General features: G+C 41.0%; 2 protein-coding genes across 6 annotated transcripts in view; one reads left to right on the top strand and one right to left on the bottom strand.

Annotated features, from left to right (window-relative positions):
* Nucleotides 1–17,193, bottom strand: part of Rtp4 (receptor transporter protein 4) — a 94,004-nt gene extending 76,811 nt beyond the window's left edge. The window contains exons 1-3 of one of the 2 annotated variants that reach the window (XM_030249255.1): nt 16,938–17,193; nt 9,806–9,917; nt 2,613–2,832 (exon numbers count right to left, since the gene is read on the bottom strand). The gene's annotated coding sequence lies outside the window, so the exon portion shown is untranslated. The remainder of the gene's footprint in view (nt 1–2,612; nt 2,833–9,805; nt 9,918–16,937) is intronic. The other variant, XM_030249256.1, reaches the window with a different exon arrangement.
* The window catches only part of Masp1 (mannan-binding lectin serine peptidase 1), a 69,456-nt gene continuing 66,858 nt past the window's right edge, over nt 16,172–18,769 (top strand). For 2 of the 4 annotated variants that reach the window (XR_003951766.1, XM_006521829.4), the window contains exon 1: nt 16,172–16,866. Coding sequence is in view for 3 of the 4 variants with exons in the window: in XM_006521829.4 (XP_006521892.1) it covers nt 16,862–16,866 (5 nt within the window). In the remaining variant the exon portion in view is untranslated. The remainder of the gene's footprint in view (nt 16,867–18,769) is intronic. The other 2 variants (NM_008555.3, NM_001359083.1) reach the window with 1 other exon arrangement.

Below are 18,769 nucleotides of genomic sequence, written 5' to 3'. Positions count from 1 at the left end.
ATCACCATGCCTGACCTCAAGCTGTACTACAGAGCAATTGTGATAAAAAATGGGTGATATTGGTACAATGACAGACAGGTAGACCAAACGAATAGAACTAAAAACCCAGAAATTAACCCACACACCTATGGTCTCTTGATCTTTGACAAAGGAACTAAAACCATCCAGTGGAAAAAAGAGGGCATTTTCAAAAATAATGGCGCTGGCTCAACTGGTAGTTAGCATTTATAAGAATGCAAATTGATCCATTCTTATCTCCTTGTACAAAGCTCAAATCTAAGTGGATCAATGATCTCCACATAAAACCAGATACACTGAAATTTACATAGGAGAAAGTGGGGGAGAGCCTCAAAGATATGGACACAGGAGGAAAATTTCTGAACAGAATAACAATATCTTATACTGTAAGATCAAGAATTAACAAGTGGGACCCTCATAAAATTGCAAAACTTCTGTAAAGCAATGGACACTGCCAATAAGACAAATGGCAACCAATAGATTGGGAAAATATCTTTACAAATCCTAAATCTGATAGAGGGCTAATATCCAATATATACAAAGAACTCAAGAAGTTAGACTCCAGAAAACCAAATAACCCTATTTAAAAATGGGGTACAGAGCTAAACAAAGAATTCTCAACTGAGGAATACTGAATGGCTGACAAGCATCCAAAAAAATGTTCACCATCCTTAGTCATCAGGGAAATGCAAATCAAAATAACCCTGAGATTCCACCTCAGACTAGTCAGAAAGACTAAGATCAAAAACTCAGGTGACAGAAGATGCTGGCGAGGATGTGGAGGAAGAGGAATGCTCCTCCATTGCTGGTGGGATTGCAAGCTGGTACAACCACTCTGGCTGTTCCTCAAAAAATTGGACACAGTACTACCAGAGGATCCAGCAATACCACTCCTTGGCATATACGCATGCTCCACTATGTTCATAGCAGCCTTATTTATAATAGCCAGAAGCTGGGAAGAACCCAGATGTCCCTCAAAGAGGAATGGATTAAAAAAATGTGGTACATTTACACAATGGAGTACTACACAGCTATTAAAAACAATGAATTTATGAAATTCTTAGACAAATGGATGGATCTGCAGGATATCATCCTGAGTGAGGTAACCCAATCACAAAAGAACACACATGATATGCACTAACTGATAAGTGGATATTAGCCCAGAAGCTCAGAATACCCAAGATTCAATTCGCAAAACACATGAAACTCAAGAAGAAGGAAGGATACTTTGGTCCTTCTTAGAAGGGGTAACAAAATATCCATGGAAGGAGTTACAGAGACAAAGTGTGAAGCAGAGACTGCCCTACCTGGTGATCTATCCCATAAACACCCACCAAAACCAGACACTATTGTGGATGCTAACAAGAGCTTGCTGACAGGAGCCTGATATAGCTGTCTCCTGAGAGGCTCTGCCAATGCCTGAAAAATACAGAAGTGGATGCTCACAGCCATCCATTGGACAGAACACAGGGTCCCCAATGAAGGAACTAGAGAAAGAATCCAAGGAGCTGAATGGATTTGCAGCCCCATAGGAGAAACAACAATATGAACTAACCCATATCTCCAGAGCTCCCTGGGACTAAACCACCAACCAAAGAAAACTCATGGTGGGACTCATGGCTCTATGTGCATATGTAGCAGAGGATGGCTAGTTGGTCATCAATGGGAGGAGAGGCCCTTGGTCCTGTGAAGGTTATATGCCCCAGTATAGGGGACTTCCAGGGCCAGAAAGAGGGAGTGGGTGGGTTGGTGAGCAGGTGGAGGAGGGAAGGGATAGGAGGTTTTTGGAGGAGAAACTAGGAAAGGGGATAACATTTGAAATATAAATAAAGAAAATATCTAATTAAAAAAAGATTTAAAAAAAAAGAAGGATTGCTGGTGGGAATAGTAAATGTATTAGAGCATTAAAATCATGCAAATCTGTTAAGGACATTTCAGTAATGATTTTTACCTGAGTCCAAGGGAGTCTTTCTAAAGCAACCTGAAGACTGTAATCCCTTTTGAGGTCAAATGTCCCTTTAACCGGAGTCACCCAAGACCATGAGGAAACACAGACATTTACACTATAATTCATAACTGTAACAAGATTAAAGTTACTAAGTAGCAATGAAAATAATGTTATGGCTTAGGAGGGTCAATGCAACATTGAAGACTGCATTAAAGGGTCACAGCATTGGGAAGGGTGTGAGTCACTCTATTAGAAGGTCAGAGTCTAGAAAGAAGACAGTTCAGACCCTCAAAGGGGTCCAGATTTCACAGTTAAGATTTCAACCACAACAGTAACAGAGACATGGTTCATTCGTGGAGCTATTTTATCATGAATGCCAGCAATTGACAACATGAAGATACAGGCCACCAGCCACAGAAAGATCTTGATGTCTTCAGTATATTTTCTGAAGAGATATTGGCTTTGTTGAGAACACCTAAGAATGAAATGTTTAGAACATTTCTAAACAGCTTTAGACTACAATTCAAATACTGCTGTGGGCCAGAGAGCATAGAGAACACTGATATTAACAACTGTTTTATATCCAAAGCCAGTGAAAGTGAAAATCATGCAAACCTGCTAAGGACATTTCAGTAATGATCTTTACCTGGGCCCAAGGGGGTCTTTTTCTAAAGTCTTCACGTGGTTACTTCCCCCAACAGTATTCATGTGGACATTCTTTTAGTAGCATGACGGTTCACAGGCTGTGAAGAACTGTGGAATGTGTGAAGCATCATGAACGTCTCTTCGTAGGGTCCAGAATCACGGTAGTTATAGATACCTCCTTCAACAGCTTGCCAGAAGCTCCAAAGCAGAAACATAATTGACTATAACAAAGATGGACAGAGATAGGCAACTTTAAGAGAAAACAAATGCAAGATGGTTCTGAAAATTCAAAGCAGATATTTGTAGCTGGAGAGGCTGAGGAAGGAGTCTAACAGGAAAACTGGGGGAGATGACAAACAACAAGGTGACCTAGAGAGGATCCCAGAGTGTTCATTCAGGCAGAGCTGAAAGGCTGCTTGGGAAGATCCTGTTATCATCATACACAGAGAAAGGCACTAACGCTCAGGAGGTGACCCCATCTGTAAACCCTCATAGCAGCACAGAGAGGACTAAAGACAAGACCTCATTGCAAGCCTCTGCTCCATCTTATTACAGGCTTGATCATGACCTGACACCATTTATAATAGTAAATATGGAAGTAAGCTTCAAATTTATTTGGGTGAACTGAGACTGCAGGGACCACATGCTTGTATATTGAAATCATATCCAAGTAAAATCAAGAAATCAGAGAAATCAAGTAAAAGAACTTATCAGAAACACTAGACCAGGGAATGGGTATAACTCCCTCCCCTAGACCCCATGAAAAAGTGGATGGTCACCACTAACAGTGACGATGGCCCCATCAGCCTGTCATCTGACACCTGGTATATGCTCCTAATACCAGCAGGCAGAGAACTCTGTACTATCTCTGGCCACTCAGCTCTGCTTGATTCATAATATTGACACAGCCTACTCAACTGCTATCTGTCTGTCTTCCTGTTTGCCCATCAAGACCTCCACCCATGACCCTGCCCCTTCCACACCTGAACCTAGGTCTGCACTTGTGCCTCGTAGCTGGAATCATCTAGGCGTCATTGCTCTTGAACTGTGATCCACAGGCTGACTGCATAGCAGCAGCTTCTTTTCTGCAGGGGGCTTGGATCCCATAACTTATCAATACAGATTCTATTTATACGTCTTAACTCCTGCAACCTCTTGAAAAACTACTGTGGCTTCTTTAATCCTTTGTATCCAATCTATAACCCACATAGATATGTATATCTACCTCTCAATAGATAGATAGATAGATAGATAGATAGATAGATAGATAGATAGATAGATAGATAGATAGATAGATAGATGGAGGGAGATTTACTATGTGATATGTCATGTGAGAGTTATAGTAGTAATTAAGATTGAAAAAAAATTTAAATGCATTTGCCTAAACCAAATTGCCAAGGAAAGTGAAATTATCAGGCAAACTCATTCTCTGAAACTAACATTTTTCTGAATTTATTGTGATTCAACAAACTCTGACATTGTGGGAAGTCATGAGCACATTGTCTCTTTCTGATGCAGAGCTCCCCATATACTACACAGTGGAACTTTAAAAAATCTCATTCCAAGTATTTTTGGGGAAAGCTGTATGGGATCACAAGCTACCAGTTTCTTTTTGACACTGTGTCCTGGCTCAGGTATTGTGGCTTATGCCTGAGATTCTAGGCCTGGGGGATTCAAAGCAGTTTGAGTTCAAGGCCAGTCTGAGCTTCTTTCAGCCTTGGTCTCTACATTACAGATGTTACTTACAGTTTATTATATGTAAGCTGATTATGCCTTTTCTAGTCCTCAAAATTACACAGAATCTTTTGCTTTTAGTAAAAATATCTTTTAAAAAAAAAGAGTAAAGCAAGGATTTCTTTATGTATAAAATTTGAAAAAAAAATGCCTACCAGCAAACCCATATTAAAATAAATATTGAAGAGGTGATTTAGACAAAGAAATACAATATCTAAGGAAATATGGGGAACACAGAAACAGAGGCACCTAAAATTGTAACTATATAGTTAAATACCTAAGATCGCCTTCATCATTATTTCTGTTTTGAAAAAATATGGATGGCTTCTTACTTAAATAAAACCAGTGGGGTGTGGGATTATAATGCATACTTGAGAGTTAATGACAACAGTACTACAGAGATACAGAACAAGAAAATGGAAATTACTAAAATTTTCTTATAATACACAGGGAGAAGCTATATAATGATAAGTTAAACAATAAGATGAACAGTGAAATAACAAACCAATTATGGTTATAGATAGAAAGAAATGGCAATGGATATGCTATTTCTAACTTAATTTAATCTTAAAGTCAGGGGGAAAAAACAGAACAGAGCAAACAAAGGATAGGACAGATAGAAAGAAAGGAATATTATGACACTTAAAATCTAGTCATGGTAATATTCATCTTAAAGGTGAATGTCTGGGTTGGCAAGTGAGAGAACAGGAAGCTCCTTGCTCATAACCCCACAAGTCTAAGATTTTGGTAACCATAAGTAGGCAATGTGTCTTAACCAGGACCACTGAAACCCACAGATGCAACTGCAGATTCAACAACAGCTACATGACTCAGTTCCACTCAACTGATATTTAGACTACCCCATAAGGCCAACAAGGAGCCAAAAGGAAAGGAGCTTTAGTTGCTGAAAGCAGTCTTCAAAGAAAAGAAGTTGTTTTAACTTCAGAAATGCACAGACACCAACTCAAGACTATGGGGCTAGTAAGGAGCCAGGCAAGCAAGATGCTACAAACAGCTGAAATAAGGGAAATGGTGCACAGCCAGAAGTTAAATAAATAAAAAGGAAAGAAATCATAGAAAAGAACCATAGAAATCCTACATGAAGAACATAACCACACAACTGATAGAAACAGAACAAAACCAGTGAGGATGAGTCAGAACCCAGTCAGGAGAAAGAACAGTAACATTTTTCTAATATTTCAAACAATTTCAAGTGTAATTATGCAATTAGAGAAAATAAAAAATGAAAAGTGAAACATCATAATGTATCTATAGGATGACATTAAGTAAGCAGATACATGAATTATGGGAGGTTTTGGAAGATAGGAGAAGGAGAAAAGGGCACTATGGTTATATTTTAAGTTAAAAAATAAATTGAAAAAAGAAGAATAGATAAAAATTTCTATATTGTGCAAGAGATATGTACAGCCAGATTCTTAAAGCTTAAACATCTCTAAGGAAAGGAAAAAAAAAGTCAAATAATGATATCATGAGACACAGAACAAATTGTCAAAAGAGAGAAGAGTTTATCTCAAAATCAGAAAGAGAAAAGAGATCTATGCAAGAATCTAAGTTTATCAGCTAAAGCTTTTAAAGAGGCAATGGGATGATACTTTCAAAGTACTAAAAGCCAAATGGCAAAAACAAAAACACGCCCCCCTCAAAAGCCAACCAAGAATTCTATACCCAGTAAAACTGTCATTTAGAAATGAATGAGAGACAGGGATAAAGACATAAAAGACAGTCACAAACTAACAAAACGTGGGAGAGTTTACAACCAATCTTTGTGACTCACAAGAAATGAATCTAACCTGCAAGAGATGCTAAATGTAATTCTTAGAGCTGCAATGTAATGAAAGTAAGTAGCAATATGAAAACTGAAAATATGAAACTCACTGACAATGTAAACTGGGACAAGCCAACAAAAGAGAAGATTCAGAATTTCATAACCTCTCAGACCTTGAAATCCTGAGACCCAAATCTCTCTTAAAGATAAAAATACCAGGTCATTATAGTTCAATATTTAATGTTTCAAACGCTGACTCTCTGAAAGCTTGAAGCCTGAAAATGGCCATTCCCATGAAAAACAAAAGTGCTATGTAAAAGGAATAAAAAGCTGAGTTCTGGTGAACAACTCAATCGTTCTTTGGTTCTGGTAAATTATTCAATCGTGTATTACATACTTAGTGTCACACCCTTTGTCAGGGAGTAGCACACATTGGCTCAAAGTCATTTGATAACTGGCGTTTCCTCCCATGTTACAAAGCAGACTGAGTAGCGAGTATAATCTTGGCTAATGATTTGGCTATTGAAAGAGACAGATTCTTACAGTAATCACTGAATATAACATAGACAAACTTACATGCTTTACTTTCAAAATTGCTCCCACTATGTTTAAGTCAGATACATACAACATGCACGCCACCAGGGAAAATCATAAATTCTAGCCATTCATTTCTGTTTTTGAAAGGAAAGTGAAAAATCCTGGATGGCTATTTAAATATTTGCTAACTTTGAATGAGAGAATGAATTTCGTCTGATTCCCTGGTTATAATGACACACATGGAGTCAGATATGTTCAGGATTCTGAAGGTAAGTATCAATGTGTTACCAATCGGGTTTGGTTTTTTTCCATTCAACCCAGTGCATTTGGTGGAAATTTTCAACGAGTGGATTGACCACATGATAGGGTAATGACAAAAATTTTAATGTCAAAATGCGTCATTTGTCTGCATTGACATTCCTTCCAGCTGATGAAAATCCAGGAGCTCTTAATGAATCCAAGCCACATTTACAAGAAGCCAGCAGAGTTACTGGCCAGTTTGAAAATAATTATGTGCAGGGTAGGGCAAGAAGGCCCTTACGCAATGGAGTTGTTTGGTCACCAGTATTGTTTCCACAAAATCTGAGGTCTGTATGTGAGTAAATAGGGAAGGATGTCTCCGTGTATCCAAAACAACAAAAGGTGTCCCCAACAATGGAAAAATTACATAGGGGATGTACACATTGGTGGATATCGGTTCACAGAGAAATATCAAGTAGAGCAGCCTTGTCGAACGAGAGTCAATATGTTCTTCAAGGACAGCCGTGGCCTTAAAGAGCAGTCAGCAGGGCATGCGCCATGATGTAGGACTACTAACTGGTGGCCATGGGTAGGGAGACCACCTCATTGAACTGCCCACAAGTTACAACTCTACTTTTCATTATACATTTCTTATTAGTTTTTTTTTTTATCTTACTGCATAGTTTTTTCTACTATTTTCAATGAGCAACATCTCTTACAATTCCTTGTGCTGTGCATTTTATCCATCCATTTTTTTCTAATATGGAGACTATAAATTGTAAAGGCTTCTAGAGAGTTCTAATTCATTTCATGCCCTTTTTTTGTGGGAAAGATGGGATGATTTAACTCCATAAGAATACATTATCACAAAGTTGGCTTTGTGTATAAGAATTCTGCATGTTTATAAAAACATTGACATCTCTTCAATAAACAAAGAAAGGCCCTTTTTGTATATCTAGATTTGTGAACCATAAAATTTCTGGCGATCACATCTTGTCTGAGATCACATTTGGTGGTGAACAGCCATGAATTTATTTCGGAGGCTGAGCTGCCTTTTATTGGTTCCAGGCAATTTTGTGAAAGAAGGAGATAATTTTGTGCAAGTGCCAACAAGCCGAGTGAAATTGTGTGGGCTCATTCACATGTCCAAAATGTGGTTGATATTCCAAACATTACCAAAAGAAGTTGGAACCTCCTGCCAAAACCAAGAGATACTCCAGAGATGTTGCAGACCTCAACAAAATGCTACATGGAGGTGGGAGGAGCTGCAGTTCCGAGACACTACAGAGTTGTTAGAGAACACAGAAAACCCCCATTTCTGGACTGAGGCCCTAACTGGTTCCAACAGTTAAAGGTTGCAGGTGGTCATCCATTACTATTGTCAGTGCAAAAACATCTTGCCCCGACCTCCAACTCCTTTAGCCTTCAATGCTGTAAATCTCTACTGTGTTCCTTGATCTGAAGAAGGGTTTGAATGGGGCTTTGCTATTTCTTCTGTATTCGTTGTCTAAATATGCATCAGGGTGTGGGAACAGGACCAAGGATGGAGGATGAAAAGCAACTTAATCGCATCATCACGTGATTCTTGGGAAATCAGACTCTGGAGACCAGCATCAGGGTGCAGAACTAAGTTTATTGTCCAGCACATAAGTGCATATATAGTGTTTGAACCAATCCTAAGGCCCTAAATCCTCCACCAATCGTATCTCACCACACCATCACAGTGCCCCAATAAAAGCCCTGCCTGATGAGGTAACTCAGAAGGGCAGGGACGGGGGTGTGCAGCTTTGTCACCTATTTGGACTTCCATGAAGATAGGGGAAGCAGCCACCACCTTGACCTCTGCTCCTTTATGCTGGCTCACCCATGTTCCAGGTGCTATCTTAGATCTAATGCAGATCAGGACTCTTTGAGGAGTCACAGGAGCCTGGGCACCTTGCTCTCCACCCCACCTTTTCCTTCATCAGGTTGACTTCCTCATCCCCCACACCAGGGGAAACCCAGAGGTTTATATTCTAAGATCAGCCATCATTCTGTCCTTTAGAGAGCCTGAGATGTGTGTTGGCTGGCCTTGTGATCAAGAATCACTGATTTCAATACATCTCCTGATTTAGGTTATCCATTCAGACATTGTAGAAGACTGCGCATACAGCCTAGTGACACAGTTAACAGCCGTAGTGATCTGTGTTCACACATTTCACTTGTGACCTGTTTTCTCCGTGACTACGATTTCACTGCTGGTAAGCATTATGCTTTGATGCTGTCATAGGAATGCTTGAACAGGGTGCTTCTAACACTACATCTTTCCTTACTGCCGATTTCAAAAAGGTTTTGTGTGTTTCTCAAATCTTCTTTTAAGATGTGAATCTCTCTTAACAAATTTTAAGTCACACTTGGAGAATTTTGAACTTCGGGGATCCCAATATTCATGATTATTTTAATTATTATATATATTCAGAACTGCATTTTTTGGAATTATGAACCAACCTCAAAGAGAAATATAAAATCAAGTTGAAATATAGATACTCAACAACTTATAATTGTTTGATTTCAGACCTTAAACACTATGATGACATAAAATAGTATCCACAGAGTAGCATTAAAAACCATCTAAAAAGAATAGACTGAAGTACAATACTAGTTAATTTCACTGCCTCCTTTCCAACTATGAGTAGATCATACAGACAGAAGAAGAAATAATAAAAGAGTGACTTGAATAATATCATCACCCAAATAGGCCAGACAGACTAATATTTCACAAAGGAAATATTTCACAAAATATGCATTCTATTCAAGTGAAACTTGTATTCTCCATGATACTATACAACTTAGAGAAGACCATTTTTTTTAAAGGTCATTGACACTGAAGCAATGGCTCAGCAGTAAAGATCACTTACTGCTTTTGTGGAGAACTGGAGTTCCGTCCTAGAATCCACATCAGGCAATTCACGACTACCTGTAGCTCCAGCCTCAGTAGAACTGATGGCTTCTTCTGGCTTCCAATGGCACCTACACACAAGTACATACAGAGCCCATTATATACATACATACATACATACATACATACATACATACATACATACACAAACACACACACACATACACAGAGAAATAAAAATAAGAAATATTTTTAAAAGAAAAAAAAAGACATTAGATCAGGCCTTTTTCAAACACAATAGTATGAAATTATGAATCAATAACAGAAGTTACCTAAAAATTCAAAAGCATATGTGCAGGAAGCAGGTGCGGCTGCATGGGCCTAGATGGCGCCCTGGCCCATTGCCAGGCCCCGTGAACCCCACATGTTTACCGCCTTGCCCAAACATGCACAGTAAAACTGCATCCTCGCGTGATCCGGACCTGTCAGCCTATCTGTGACCGACCTGAGCTCGTGCCTGGAACGTGAGTGAGTCTGATTGGATGAGGTGGTGTGGAGCTAGTTGAGGTCAGTCACCGGGAGTATAGGAGAATTGCCCTTGCCTAAGTGGAGAGAGCTGCAAGAGAAAAAGCTGCAAGTAAAAGAAGAATCTGCTGTGTGAACCGGACTTGGTGTCCATGTCGTTCTTGTCTCTGCAGGTCGGAGACTGCGGCAAAAACCCAGAACCAAACAAATAGGAAAGTAAAAGAATCACAAGCAATTTAATAATAGACTTCAAGGAACCAAACTGGAACAATAATGACAATGATTAGCTAATTGCAATGTTATCAGAAGGAAAGAAATAATAAATACTAAAGAAGAATAATTGAAATAGGCCATTCAATAGCAACAATAAAAACCCCACCTAAAAATTATCTTTCTAAAAAGACAAGTGAGCAAATAATAAATATCTATCCAGGGCAAAAACTTTTAAATAAATAAAAGTATGGATAACAGGACACTTCTGATACTAAAAAAACCAGGAAGGATCATAAGACACTGCCATGAAAAATTTACACCATCAATTAAACAACATAAAAGAAAGAGGTAAACAACCTACCAAGAATAAATGTCAAGAAATGGAAACTTTGAACATGTATCAGTAATACATAAAGAACTAATTAAAAACTGCCCAACAAATAAAAACCGAAGCCAGAGGTTCATGACTGAAACACTTCTCAAACTCTTCTTTAAAAGTTGAAAAGAAGGGAAAACATCTAGGCTCATTTTGTTGGGCCAGCATTACTTATGATCAAAACCAGACAATGATACTATAAGAAAAAAATTTATATGCTCAATATTAATAATATATATAGGGATCAACTCAACAGGACACAAACTAAATTCAACCATTTTTAAAGAGACCATTCAACATGACAAAGTGGAATATCTATTTGGAATGCATGAATGGTATAGTTTGAATGTGAAATGTACCCATCTGCTCAGGTAATTTAAACACTTGGTTGTCAGCTCTTGGTGCTGTTTGGGAGGCTGATAAACACTGAGAGATGAAGCTTCATAGGAAAAAGTGTGGTGGTGGGCTTTAAGGTTTTATAGCCCGGGCTCCCTTCCTGTTTGTTCTTTGCTTCCTGGATGCAGATAAAATGACAAGCCACCTCCAACTCCTATGGCTATGCCTTTCTTGCATCAATGGCTGCAACCCTCAAATTGTAAGCCAAGGTAAACTCTTCATCCTTTAAAAAAAAAAATCTTGTAAGTACTTCTGATAAGGTATTCGGTCACAGCAACAAGAAAAGTAACTTATGCAGAAGTTGGTGTCAGGAGTGGGGTTGCTGCCATGGTAAACCTGATCGTATGGTTCTTTGGCCTTTGAAAATGGTTTGGGAGGAGTCAAAAGATCTGGGAGAAGTCAGGAAGTTCTTAGAGCTGCAGGCTAGAGAAGCTCTAGAATGTTATAAAGCAGAGCTTAATGTTCCATTCTGATAGGTGTTTGGGAGATATGAATTCTGAGAGAAACATGACAGAGGGTTTCTGACTCCTAAGGCTTCAGAGAAGAAGGTGTTTAATGGGGAAGTGCACTAGAGCTCACTCATGCTACATTGTGTCAAAGAATCTGCATTTATCCTGGGCATGTTCTGAGTACTTAAGTGAGGCTGGATTCAAAAGTCACAACCTCATTTGTTCAATAATAGTCAGTTTTAGGCTGTGGTGTAGTTATTGCTTGCCACTCTTCTCCAGGTGTACAGTGAAAAATAGCAATGGGTAGAGCAGAAAATACATAAAACATGTAGCTTTATGAAGAGAAGAGCAAGAGCAAATTAAAAGTTACAGACAAGGCAGGTGCTGAGAAATATATTGCTCTGTCCCAGAACAATGAGGTAAGTTCTCTGAGGCCAAGACCGCATCCATCACAGCTTCCACATTTGAAAGAAGAGAACTTGAGGGTGAACCTTCAGCCTTAGAGGTAGACTCCTTTACCTACATGTGGCAATGTAACAAGCTCCCTCCACTACAGAGCACCACCTTCCATGTCCCTCATGAAACCATGAATCAATTTTTATCTGTCAGATAGTCTTCCAGAAGATATATATGTTAATTTGTTGAGTCTATGCATTCCATATATCTAATTAAATTATATTGCATATCATAAATATATAAAATTTTGTACTGTAGTACAATAATTCAAAGTGTCTAACCTTTTTCAGGACAATGGTCATTCTGACTGAGATGACATAGAATATACCTCAATGACATTTTAATATGAATTCCCTTGATGGCTAAGGATGCTGAATATTTTCCTACTTGTTCTCTGGCTCTTTGTGAACGGTCTGTTCATTTTATTGTTTACTTGGGATGTTTGACTTTGGAGCATTTAGGGTTTTCAGTTCTTCAGGTAGTCTAGGGATTAGCCTGTCAGACAGGTAGGTGGCAAAGATTTCCTCCCGTTCTCTCTGTTGTCTCCTTACATTATGTCCTTTGTTCTGTAGCTACCTATTAATTTCACAAAATAATGTGTCAATTCTTGATTTTATTTTGTGAGCTCCTAGAGGCCTTTTCAGAAAGTCTTTCCCTGTGTCTATATCTTGACACACCTTCCCCGTGCTTTTCTCTAACAGAATCAGAATTCCAGGTCTTACATGAAGCCTTGTGTGTGTGTGTGTGTGTGTGTGTGTGTGTGTGTGTGTGTGTGTGAGACACTTTTCAATTGATTTTTGTACAGCATGAGAAATGGGAATCTAGTTCCATTCTCCTACCTGAGAGTACCTAGCTTTCCTGGGACTACTATTGAAGAATGTTTATTTTTAACATATGTGTAAGTAAACAATGTCCATTATGTGTGAAAGACCCTAAGCACTTTGTCAGAAAACCCTTAAAACTGATAAACACAGGAAAGTAGGAGGATCAAAAACAAAATAAAAATCAGTACCTTTCCTATATGTGTTGAGAAAGGAATCAGGAAAATAATCCCACTTATAATAATGCTTTATGAGGTATGCATTAAAAATGGTATAATCGTGCCAGGCGGGGTTTCACAGTGTCAGATTCAGCAACCACACTGAAGTGAATTTGAGTGTCCCTGGATGAAGCATGGGCATTCTTTTAATTTCTCACAGTTGTGATGACCAGGAAAGTCTGAAGGTAATGGTATTGGGCATTGTCCTGGTCGAGGTGCTGAGCGACCTAACGTTTAGTTTTTGTTTTGCTTTGGTTTTTGATTCAGGTGTCACTGTGCCTCCTAACTAGCCTTGACTTTGCTGTCTTCTTGTCCGCCCTTTGGGAACAGGGATTATAGTTGTGCTCCACCACATCTGTGATTCTAAATTGCCTCAAGCTCTTTATTTATTTCTTAGATATTCAAAAGGAAGCCTGAGTTTCAGACTTTGACCCCTGCCCTGCCAAAGAACAACCCACTGACCAAATTCTTTACATTTTCTGACACATTCATAGCATTCCAGAAACTTTCACTCAGACACTACAAAATAAATACTTTGGTAGAAAATGTAAACCCCGGTGTTCCAGGGTAGGAAAACTATAGGACTCATTCTCACATAAGCTGCCTTTCTGATAGATAGGGCTTCCTGACTGTGGCGAGAAGGCCAGGGCTCTGAGCTCACCCCTGTTGTCCCCATTTCTTTGCTTAGAACTAAGAACTATTGGTTCCTTGTGTGCATTTTAAGCCACTTTTTGTCAAACTTTTAAAGAGACTAATTGAATCTTTCCAAACATAATTTTTCTTAATAGCCGTGATAGGATTCTGAATAATGAATGACGACACTGTCAGAACCACAGGGAAAGCAAGCGACACCACTGTGGGGTTCCTCTGGCCTCCTACCTCAGTGCAGGCGAGCAGCCTCTCATCCGTGCATCTTCTCAAGCCCACATCATGTTCTATGTGCTCACACTCAATGAACTGATACCCCACAAAGAAAGTAGGTGACTTGCCTGAAGCTGCAACTACTGGGACTACAGCCCAGTGCTCCAAACCCCAGAGCAGCACGGCCATCCTCTCACACCTGGGTATGATGGAGACACCTCAGGGAGTCTTCATTAAAAGCATAGTGCAAGCCAGTGGGCAGCTGCAGGAGTCACACACCCAGAGCCTCCACTGCACCTCTGTGACTGTGTGCATTCCAGCAGCTCCAACCGAGCCTTGGCTGACACCTAAGGACGCCATATAGCAGAGCTGCTGCAAATTGCTAGAATGTTCACTCAGAATACCCTTCAAGTGTCTCCCATTGATCACTGGCAGTCTTTAAAAAGCTAGGGCAAGAAGCTATTTCTGGAGGTCTAATTGCTCTCTGTGACACTTTACAAGGGGTAGCTTATGGCTTTCCCTCTCAAACTCTTCCCTCTGTGCCCAGATCTAGAGTGAACGCCTTTCCTTAACATATGCTAACTCCAGAGAGGGTGGGCTCAGCTGCAGGGAGAATTGCCGGACTCCTTCCCCGGGCAAGGCCACTGTGCACTGTGTGCGTCTTGCCAAGTTCTTTCTCCTTTGGTTTGAAAACCCTTGTGTATTCCAAAAGAAATGCAGCCCATGTGTTTCTGATTCATTTACACTTAAATCATTAAAATGTTTTTTTGTGAGAGTTATTTGATGTCTAAAGAGCCTGACAGTCTGCTTAATGGAGATTTTACAGGGTTTTCTTTCTTGTCCTGCCTGAAACAGAGACCATTTCTCTCGGGCAATGCCTGAGTTCAAACCTCCCTCCTCATCACACACACTTACACTACATTATCAGCCAGAGCCTCATAATCATGCCAATCACACAAGGCTGGCACTCAGGAAAGCTAAACTGGAGAACTTGGAGGAAAGACAAGAAGGGGTTACAGTAAATGTCAAATCTTTGCTCCCCCCAAAATACGTCAAGGAGAGCTATCTCAGGGTGGAGAATGTGTTTGGCACCTTGATTCAGGTGGCAGGTGGCCTTCTGCATGACTGAAAAGCAGCTCATCCTCAAATTCTCACTTGTGCCTCGTTACAGTTTCCATTCAGCGAACAAAGAGATGGGATCTGAAACAGTGCTGTACGCAGCCAGGTTGGTCAGAAAACATAGATCACCGTTAAAGTCTGGATCAGCATCTAAAGCGCTTGAAATAGTTCAGGACTCGGTTTCTCTGTTAGTGGATGTATGTGGTTTGCAAACGCCACGTGCTCTGTGATACGTTACCGAGACGTGGTGTCATGGAACCCATGAGAGATGGACTTCTTCCTCCCTTCCTAAGTGTATGACCACTTCCTCTGGGCACTTTCTTTACTGGAGTTATAATGCTACCACAGGCCTGGACAAGGTTCTCGAAGGAACGAGTGGGGCCAGGGTTAGCGCCCAGTGGCTCTTCTAACAGCTGGCTTGAGGTGGCAATGGCTCCAGAAGTGGTAGTGGGATCCTGGATGCCTTGGCCAGTCCTATAATCTTGTTAAGACATCATTTTCCCACCTGGAAAAGATCCATCAGAGAGAACCCTCAGAAGTTTGTGGAAGTGATTTAGACAGCGTTTGTGCCTGGCGCTGAAATGATGCAGGTGAGCGGGCCCACCCACCTCACACGCCCTTCAGCGCAGGCTGCCACTTTTGTGTGTTGGGGTTATTACTGTGGAAGGGCCTCTGTCGGACTGAGATGTCGGACTGCAGAGATGATACTGTGGTGGAGTTACAGTAGGGGTTAGCTGTGGAGAGGGTTATATGTGGTGCTGTCTTTAGGAAGAGGGCTCTCTTATTACTCAGCTCAGCATAGATCTGCTGTACGTTTCTCTATGGGGCCTGAGGCACTGACAGCACACAGGCACAGTTCTTTCTAGATGCATGGGGCACCTGGCTCTCTGGCTTTGCTGAAGCCTTTTTCCCAACTGGGTAAATTAGATCTCTGCATGCTTGCAGTTAGACAGTGCCACGCAGCAGCCTTTCAAGTGGGGAGAGTAAGTAGCCAACTGCAGGAACTGGTGCTCCCTCACCAGCGGGGCCAGCCACGAGGTTTTCAGAAGGAAAAAAAAAAAAAAAAAAAACCTGTGGATGTCCACGAACAGGCTGAGGCTTGGAATCTGCCTTCTTTTTTATAATCTCCTAGAACTGCCTTTTTAGTTGGCTGTTTCTGTTTAATTGTTCTTTTGCTGGGGTCCTAAAGTAGAACAATTATAGCCATCAGGCAAGGGAGGCTGAAGAGAAATTACTCTCTCTCTCTCTCTCCTCTCTCTCTCTCTCTCTCTCTCTCTCTCTCACACACACACACACACACACCTCTAAGTCTCTCAGATTTTTTTCTCAAGGGCTGCAGTCCCTCCCTAGGAGGGGACTGGCTAACAGATCTTGCAAGGAAACAGTCTGTCAGGTCCCTCCGAGTGTACATAAGCTCAGACAGAGAGAGGAGAGAGGGAAAGCCAGAGGGAGAGGGGGAGAGGGGATCTGTTGCAGGCAGGAGAAGGCGTGACCTGAATGGAGAATGCCAGCCAATTCCAGAGACACACAGGGACCTCAGAACAAAGATAAGGCATCGCTGACACCACACCGGGGACTGGGACGAGCTCACAGACAAGTCTGGCAGAAGGAACCAAAGCCAGGAGCTCACAGAGCAGGAAAATGAGGTGAGTGCCTGGTCAGGGGACCGAGTGGAGAGCAGCCCGCTGGGTCTGACCTTGTCTCTAGGCAGACTCACCTGCTTATCCTCTGGGCGGCTGGGGATGGGGGAGTCTCATCAATCCTGGGGGCCCTGTCCCTGGGGCACCTTCCCAGGGACTCCGGAGAGTCGCAACTTGAAACCAGATAGTTTGTGCAAAGCCTGCTCCTGGCGAGGCTGAGGCTCAGATTTCTCTCTCTGCCAGCACAGGGTGCTGCCTACTGGCCAATGCGATCCTCCTCCTCCTCCTGCCCACAAGGCTGATTCTTCTTTTTGCTGCTCGGCAAAGAGCACTGATTTCTTTCTCCCAACACTTTGAGAGTTAGATAATGTGTTTGTGTGTTTATATTTTTTTTTTCTGACCGGAAAAGACAACAGTTCCCCCCACAGCCTCACTTGTGGTTTCTTGAGCCTTCAGAAGTTTGCCAGTTAAACCTCAATTTAGAAAACTAGAAACCTGTCCCCATTTTACAGTTCCCTATAAATTCTGCATTTCTCACTGAAATCAGAGGCAGCTGGTGACATGAATCAGGCTAGGAAATGCACCAAATGGCTCTTAAAGAGACACCACAGTTTTTTTAAGGAGCATGTGGGATTCAGAAACCTACCACTTTAAATTCTAATGGGCTTGAAGCTCTTCAACCTTCCCTGTTTCTTGTGTCCCTTCATGTTCCTCACCAGGCATTTCTTATAAGCTTTACCAGAGTCTGAAACCCCAACTATCCTAATTATTGTTATCACTTGTAAGTGTCAAAAAGAGCAAGGAAACACACTCTGGAGATGTGTTAAGTCCCTACACACCTATTTTCCATTCGCTTTCCTTTAAATCAGGAAAGTTTCTATTTGTTTCTTTTCTTCAGTCACCTGGTAACTTGCTCAGTCCAGGGCCAATAAAGAGTGAGCTTCCATCTGTGTAACTTTGGATTGCATTGACCTATGCCTAGGAGGAAGAGCTGTCTCTAAAAGTTCATTCCGTCATTCTGATCTTGTAAAGTTGTCCTTTGGTTTTGTTCATTTTTCCCTTCTTCTGAAACAATGGCTTTTCTTCCTTTGTACTGTGGAATGATATTCTGCCTTACCTGTGCCTCAGCCATCCCAAAAGCTCACCGTTGTATATGCTTAACCCTCAATTTAGGACAACCCTCCCAGGTATTTCGCTCAACATTGTGTCCTCGTTTCTGATCTCCATCCCTCAGACATGGCATCTCTTCCTTTGTTCTCATCTGTGGCCATATTTCTTGTCATCTCTGGCGTGGCTACTGATTTAAATGTCCACTTCCCACTTCCGAGGGATGTAACCAATGTCTTCATCTTTGTAGGTCTTCATGGTCATGTGACCAGCACCTAACATCATGTTCCTTTCTAGTAGAAATTCAGTAACTATGACAGAGTCGAATTCAATTACTGAATATCAAAAAGAAGTTCTAGGAAAGTGTCCTGCTGGCTGTCTCTCAGGGGTCTGGACTCACAGGCACACAGCACTTGAGTCACTTTCATGAGCATTGCTTCATCCTGGCTTCGGGTTTCATGTGACATAAGGATTAATGGGAACATGAGATAGAAGCCATTAAGCAACTTGCCCAGGGCCACACTGATGATCTGGAAAAGGCCCAGACTCATTCTTGTGTCTTTGGGCTCCAATCATTTTCCTGATATATTCTATGAGGCTCTCAATCCCAGCTGCAGATTACAATGGTCTATGGTACTCGAGGAATGCCAGTCCCCAGGCGATAGAACAGAGTTTCGTGCACAGGGGAGGGGTTCAAACATTAGTATTTTTTTTTAATTTCCACATAAAGCTATGGGGTTTTTTTTTTAATTATTTTTTCACAGGATTAATTGCTTTGGCCAGATGCCTGGGCATGATACGG

Source organism: Mus musculus, chromosome 16, assembly GCF_000001635.26.
Source record: "Mus musculus strain C57BL/6J chromosome 16, GRCm38.p6 C57BL/6J".
NCBI lineage: Eukaryota > Metazoa > Chordata > Mammalia > Rodentia > Muridae > Mus > Mus musculus.
This window is presented reverse-complemented; position numbering and strand designations above follow the sequence as displayed.